The following is a 7,632-nucleotide window of genomic DNA, read 5'->3' on the forward strand; positions in this document are numbered from 1 at the left end:
AGAATAATAGGTACCGCTTCGGCGGGCAGGTAACGGCGTTCCGTTTAGTCATGCCGGCCACATGACCACGGAAGTGTCTTCGGACAAACGCCGGCTCTTCGGCTTTGAAACGGAGATGAGCACCGCCCCCTAGAGTCGGACACGACTGGACTTAATGTCAAGGGAAACCTTTACATTTACCTACCAAACACTGGAGACTGTGGCACGAAGTGACCACTATATTTTCAAATTTTAATTAAATACCATCGCATCAATTGCAATTATATACTTCAATTTGATTTACAAATTTAACCACATAATTTCAGCTAAGACAGTCATAAACAGTACCAATTATATTTGAAAAAAATACAATTTTACCTGTCAAAGTTTGCTTTTTACTATATTGTACTGCGACATGAACATTTGCTCAGCTGAAAAATTCAAATTATCAAGATCAAATTCAACTTCAAATGTTGGTTTCTCTCCATAAACTGCAACAGCAACAAAGACTGCAAAATGTGCAGTGAGTCCCCATACTGTAAATGACATCTGATGCTCTGGGTCATTGTATTCAAAGAAATGCATCAAATATGGAAACTTTCCCATTTGAAAAGGCACAACACTGTATTTTGCAGGATGTATAAAATATTCCAATGGTACTGAGAACACGTGACTGACTTCTTCTGGATTTGGATGGGCTCGGAAAGTATCTTCTATAAAGGCTACAACTGGAGTTACAACAGAATTCGTCTAAAAAGAAGAAAAAAGTATTAGATTCCTTAAAATATCTAACAAAGCACGGTCTGATGTGCAAAATTCATCACTCTGGTTCCAGATGTGAAACAAGCTTCCATTTTGGAAGATTTATTTCTGAAAACCACTATAACCCATCCTTGGAATGACATTGTATCGAGGTAAATGGAGGATTCCAGAGTTCCCAGGACAATTAATTTTGCACCTCTCTATTTCTTATGCTGTTCTTTCTCTTGGAGAAGTCCAGAACGGTTTACAAGAAGCCAGTAAAAGAAGGCATCACAATGAAAACAATATTCTTTAAAAACTATAGGTATAAAACATAAAGCAGGGTTCATTCTTTAAAAAGCACCCTTATGTAATGGATTATCTAAAAAGATAGCTTGTCCCTGGATGAACATGTGGGTTTCCAACTCTCACCTTAAAGGAGACAGCCTGGGGGAGGGGGCACCTGTGCTTCCCTCAGCAGCAGCTCCACAGCTCAGATGCTGCCATTGAGAAGGCCCTGATCCTGAACATTGCATTTATATTCATCAATCCAACCCACAGGACATGAGCAAGCTTTCCCAGAAATTTTTAATGTAGAATGTTTATGGAATTGGTAGAGGCCACAGTTTAAGCAGTTGAGTCCTAAGTCACTGAAGGACTTATAGACTAATGTCAACACTATGAACACTATGGATTAGGTATACAGTCATCTTAATTAGTAGCTGCTGATAGTCTTATCCTCCATGAATTTGTTGTATCCCGCATTAGACCCATTCAAAGCAACTTACAGCTTCTTTGAAATGTTCCAGACAAACCGTACCTACTTTATCTATTGCAGGAATAAGTCTACAGATGACTTCAGTCTGTTCAGGAAGGAGACCCACTTCTTCTTCAGCTTCTCGAAGAGCTGTAGCGATTTCATCTCTGTCTGTTGGATCACTTCTACCTCCTGGAAAACAAACTTCTCCTGGAGATCTTCTCAACTGGAATTAGATGATGATGATGAGTATTATTATTACTGAGATTTCATCATCCTATTTTAAAACCATGATCATACTCTTCCAGTCTGGCTTCTCTCTTTATGTTTTGTTTATAAGTTGATTAATAATAATGGCTTTTGGAATTGATCATAAACAGCAAAGGATCTCATGGTCAGGAAATATTTTAATTTAATTTAATTAAATACATTGCAGACTAGGACTTGGTAGGGCTTCAACAAAGGCTTTGGAAAGGATATTCAGATGCTATAATGTGTCTAAGACAACGAAGGCAGTGCTTTTTCCTGTGACATTCTATGGATGTGAAAGTTGACTTGGAAGAAGCAGGACAGAAAAGAGTACTGACACATTTGAACTTCGGTACTAGAGAAGATAGGAAAACAAATTGATCATACAAAAAAATCAAGTTGGAGTCACATGACACAGTAATTACTGGGCTCCAACTATCAAGTGCCAAGAGTGAGTTCCCTTAAGAAGTCCATGATGCCAAGAAAAGTTGAAGGAGAAAAAAAAAGGGTAGACATGGCAAAGTGGATGGACTCAATATCAGCAATACACCAATGAATGCACCACTGAGAGACTTAAAAGGCCAAGTTGAAGACAGATGATTCTGAATGGAATGCATCCATATGGTCACTAAAAGTCAACACTGACTTCTTGGCAATTATTACTACATTAAGTCCTAGAAGACAGTGGCGTCTGTATAAAATAATTTCCTACAACAACTGAAATAATGTGAAATTTCCTCACTCTTCCCTATTCCTATGTAGTAAGCTACATGAGTAGCTGATAAGAAATATATCTATTAAACTTTTGTAATAAATACTTAATATCTGTGAAAGATGAACTGTTGCAAGAAAGAAAAAAAAAACTGTGATAATGAGAGGAAACAGAAACCCTTCTGATACTTGCAATTTGGGGCAGAGGTGGATTTGAGGTAGCAGTTATAGGATAAAAGCAAATTTGCCAGACAGTGATCTGTGTGTCTTAGGATTCTGTCCCAAGGAACACCAATTACGTTTATCTGTAGGGTCTATAGACTACAACACAATCCAGTACATCAGAAGAAAGCTTATATGATACCCAGCATAACAACACAGGATCAATCAATCAATCAACTGATTGGAAAGGAAAGTGATTAAGTAACCAGTTTAAGAATAGCTGCATTTATAAATCCTAGCTTAAATCAAGAGCTAGTCATACTTAAAGTCACTGAAATCAATGGGCTCAACTCCCATTTAGCTAACAATGCAATTTGTATGTGTGAATCCTGTGGGGTTTAATAGCACTCATTCCCATTTTACATATAACCTTGAGTCTCAAATATACCCACAGAGGAAGGACAACAATCTAAAGACTAGGTCAGCTGTTCTTTGCAGTGTCTTGGCCTTCTTCTTTATTACCATTCAAAACTAACTCCATCAACATAGGAACTCAGCAAGCACAGACACAAACAAGACAAGACAGACTTTCGTTAACTTTTTCTAATTCAGTCCTAAGGGAGTTACTGTGAGATAACAACTGGGTGTGGATCATAAGTGCCTTCATATTTTGTGCATGCAAAACGCTATTATAATGATAAACATGCACAATATATGCATGTCCCCAACAAAACAACAAGGTATCAACTAATATGGGCAAAACAGATGAGAAGAACAAAACTGATCAGCAAGTACTTTTAAAACACTTGCGTCCTGAAAGATGAGAGCTCTCCTAAGATTATTTTTAATAAAATACATTATTCAAAGAGCATGGGAAAAATCCTATCTTCTATATCTAGGTAATTCAGCAAAAATGTTACTGAGAATCAAATATGTAGATATATTAGAAAGAATAATCTGAACAATGTATTACTATTTATTTAACTGCATTATTTATACTTCTTGATAGGTGTGTATGTGTGCGTGTTTGCATTCTAGTCAATCTTGACTCCTGTTCACTACATTCTGAACCACTTAGACTAAACGAGTTCTGATTCAGGTTAGTTACAAAGCATTTAAAATCTAACAAAACAGATCAGAATTATTATAGAAGAGGAAATAGAGAGAAAAGGGTTTTTTGCTTCTCCGAGCTTCAGAAAATTAAGCTACTCTTCCACTTCAGAAACTCGAGCTCATGGAAATTTAAGGAAGCAACCCGCTTCAGCAAACAGATTTAACATCTTTACCTGGGCTACTGCTAAGGCTGAAGTCTCTTGCTATTTTGATTGCTGGTGATGGATGCAAAAGACCCAAGGGAAACAAAGATGCAAACATTCCCCTGTCCTCAGATAATCCAACTTTCAAATGTATTGCATCAAAGTTTTAATTAATGACTGTAAGAAATGAAAGGCAGTGGATGGATTGATTGTTGGCAAGGAGAAACAAGGATATATTGATAGAAAAGGAAAAGTGAAAACTGATGGCAGAACAGATATAGCTTTAAGTAGAAGGAAGTTTAAACATAGATCGCATCCCTCCCTCAAAAGGAGACACTATCAGGGTTAGCTCTACTCACCCAGACTAAATATATTACTATAAATCTGTTCTCTCCTTTTATTTTAGCTTTTTATTTCACAAGTTTCTACTGGTCATTAAAACAAAACTTACCAAATTAACAATGAAATTAGTTTTGGCTTTCATATTTACATACCTTCATTGATCTAAGAGTGAAAAGAACACATAGCTTTCCATCTTTGACCATCAGTGGGATAAGAACTGAAGCTTTTGCTAATGGCAGGCAGGAAAATCTGTCTTCAATGTCAAATTTCCTTAATTGCAGCTTTGCCTTGTCTTTTATGCTCATTCTAGAATAAAAATAGCAAAATTTTTATTAAAAACAAAACAAGCAGAAATTTCATTCTAGGATAATAATAATTAAAAGAAATATGAAAGTTGATGCTGTCGAACTGGTTGCCATTACTGCAAACACAGAGACATACAGTGGTGCTTAAAAGTTTGTGAACCCTTTTGAATTTTTAATATTTCTGCATAAATATGACATAAAATGTGATCTGTTCTCCACACGTGGAGAACAGATAAAGAGAACCCAATTAAACAAATGCGTAAAAAATATTACAGTTGTTCATTTATTTGAGAAAAATAATCCAAAGCTGCAACTTGCAATGAAACAGGACTAAAATGTTCTCTCTTCAAGACAGGTATTGGTGGTAATGCGATAACACTGTTGTGATGCAGTAAGATTTATTACAATAAAAAGTAATACGAATCAGACACAAAAATGACATGATATTGAGCAGCATGACCTTTGCTTTATGAGAGAAAAGCGTGGTTATGATAGTTTAATAGCTGAGTTTAATAGTGAAATATTTCTGCAGTCTTACTAAATGACGTATCATTTAAATCTAGATTAATAAATGCAAAATAACTGCCCTGGCTGATTCCATACAGAGTACCAATCGAAAAGAATATTTGTAGCTCGGGGTTGAACTGTGGAGTCCTTGGTGCTCTCCGAGCCTTGTTGTTTTCTTGCAGACGTTTCTTGCAGCGCACTGAAGATGTTGCCTAGTCTGGCAATGAAACGTCTGCAAGAAAACAACAAGGCTCCGAGAGTACCAAGGACAGCACAGTCCATACACAGTATCAGAAAGGGGAAAAAAAAGATTTTCCTTGAGCTGTCTGCATAGAACAAGCCAGTTAAAGATGCCAAAAAAAAAAAAGGATTAGAGAATTTCATACAGGACTATGTTTGCACCCTTGCACATTCCAAAAGCACTGTTATGGAACTGAATTCCAAATGCTGCACAGTCTTACAACACTTTCCTTTAATAATATTACAGGTGTGTTTGGTTTCTAAACCTCAGCTTGCAGCAATGACTGAGCTACTGTATTCAAATTTCTACCTCATCTTCCTTGCAAATTGAAACCTAATGCTCATGTTGTACTTCATTGATCTGAATTGGGTGCAGAGCTTCGTTGTTTAGTCGCACCTCATTTTGCTCAAAATGTCGATACACGATGTCAGATATATAAAAAGTTAATGAACTGCGTGAGCAGCTTCACTTCTCCACATGGAAGGAAAAGAAGTCAAGTTGTTTTGCAACTGGAAAAACTAGTCTAATGATGATAAATCCATTCTTGGAATACTTCCTTAAGCTTTTAATTCATGTTTACCCAAGGATCAGACCAACATTCTTCATGTTTGTTTGCAATTTAACAACTATAAGATAGAATAGTAATTTATTCTACTGTTTATTTATATTTTATTTATTGTGCATTTAGAATTTAATGTGTATTTTTATGAGCTTGGATACATTTCTTGAAGGCCAGTATATAAGTTTACTAAACAACTCAGATACCTTTTGAATTTAAACATTCCCCAATCCTCGAGAGAACCAATCTGAAAACATACACCAAGCCTCAACTCAATCACACAAAAACAGTTCTTACTATCCCATAACTCACGCTTACAAGAGAATTGTGTATGGTGTTTAATCTTAGCAATGGCCTGCCTTGAATAAAGTACCACTTAATTTTGAGGCAAGGTTATTATATTCTTCAATGAGAGACTTAATTTTAGTATAGACTAATGACTATGAACTGTGGTGTGAATACTATCTAATGCTGACAGTATAGGATCAGTGTTTTAGAAATAAGTGCCAACTTTCAGCAAAAGCTGAAATCTTGGGTAGGAGATTAATGTCTACTCCAAAATTGGACATGGGGATTATCCAAGGCTGAAAAATCCTCAGTTTCAGTTCTTTAGGCTGCGAGGTAAAGGAAGTCTCATTTACTTAGCAGTAAAGCTACTGAAATCAGTGCATTGTGTTTCTAACCCACTGCTATTCTGTTAATGGTGTGTGTGTATGTATGTGTGTGTATATATAAAGATTTTTATCCCACCTTTTAAAAATATTTATATATTCATATATTTGCACATATATATTTGAAGAGCACTTTCATGTACCTGAAAAGCAACATTAGTAACCTATGCATAAATGTTGAATTGCTAACCTCTCTCCTTCCCAGAATTTTTAATTTTTTTGAAAACTTGCTCCAATATTACCAAATTGTGTTGGGCAGTTAAACCAGAATACGCATAAGTGTATCTACTCATCTCTTTTTCTTGCCTGGAGTTTTTTTTTTAAACCACCTTTTCTTTTTTTTTAATATTCCTGAAAACTGTGCTCTTCGGTTTGATCAAGGGCAATCCTGAAAAGGTTATCAGCTCCGCTTCCATTTTCAAGGGAGAAAAAATTTTAAAAATGGCTTTAAGGTGCCAGTTGGCAAGCTGCTACAGGAAAAAACTACATAAAAATGGTAACTCCCCCCCAACCCTGCTTGTGTGTTGTTTATTCGTTTAGTCGCTTAAGACTCTTCGTGACTTCATGGATCAGTCCACGCCAGAGCGTGTGTGTGTATTTAAAATATATATTTGTTTATAAAACCCCTCAAGGGCCAGAAGCTAATAAAAAAAAAAAAGATTGCAGGAGAAAACGCCCGAAATAAAATAAAAATAATAAAATAAAATAAAATAAAATAAAATAAAATAAAATAAAATAAACCAACTGCTCGTCCCTACAGCAATCTCGCTCAACGAGGACCCCTCCAAGGGAGCTGGGACTCCATAACCCATAGTCCACCGCCGGGAGGACCGGCAAAGGGGCCGGCCGTCGTGATTTATTGTTACCTGCCCGGCTTGACGTCCACGGCTGCCATCTTTATCTCCTCCACCCGGCTCGTCCTTCCTCACCGGAGAGCCCATTGGCTCTACTGTCCTGGATGGGCAGCTCCTCCCCTCCGCCCTCGCCGCCCCGCTATTGGATGGTTTGCCGAGAGGCGGATTCGAAAGGGGCGGGGCGACGAAGGGGGGGCGTGGGCCAGCTGTGTTGCCTTAGGGCGGAGCAAGTCGTCCGGGCTTCTGCGGCTTGGACTTCAAGTCCCAGAATTCCTGGCCGCTACAAGCAAGCGACTAA

At 37.3% G+C, this 7,632-nt stretch overlaps 1 protein-coding gene across 2 annotated transcripts; it reads right to left on the reverse strand.

Annotated features, from left to right (window-relative positions):
• Positions 1 to 318: 318 nt before the first annotated feature.
• On the reverse strand, positions 319 to 7,432 carry NUDT7 (nudix hydrolase 7). Of its 2 annotated transcripts, none has more exons than XM_063312985.1 (4): positions 7,347 to 7,432; positions 4,350 to 4,503; positions 1,545 to 1,703; positions 319 to 729 (listed from the first exon to the last, which is right to left on the reverse strand). In XM_063312985.1, exons 1-4 carry the CDS (start codon positions 7,373 to 7,375, stop codon positions 361 to 363), a joined length of 711 nt encoding a protein of 236 aa, XP_063169055.1. In that variant the 5' UTR covers positions 7,376 to 7,432; the 3' UTR covers positions 319 to 360. The 2 variants fall into 2 exon arrangements, with proteins under 2 accessions (XP_063169055.1, XP_063169056.1); XM_063312986.1 differs by lacking the exon at positions 7,347 to 7,432 and adding an exon at positions 3,886 to 4,032 and having other exon boundaries at positions 1,545 to 1,669; positions 4,350 to 4,438.
• Between the last annotated feature and the right edge of the window lie 200 nt (positions 7,433 to 7,632).

Source organism: Candoia aspera, chromosome 11 (genome assembly GCF_035149785.1).
Source record: "Candoia aspera isolate rCanAsp1 chromosome 11, rCanAsp1.hap2, whole genome shotgun sequence".
In the NCBI taxonomy this organism is placed as follows: Eukaryota; Metazoa; Chordata; class Lepidosauria; order Squamata; family Boidae; genus Candoia; species Candoia aspera.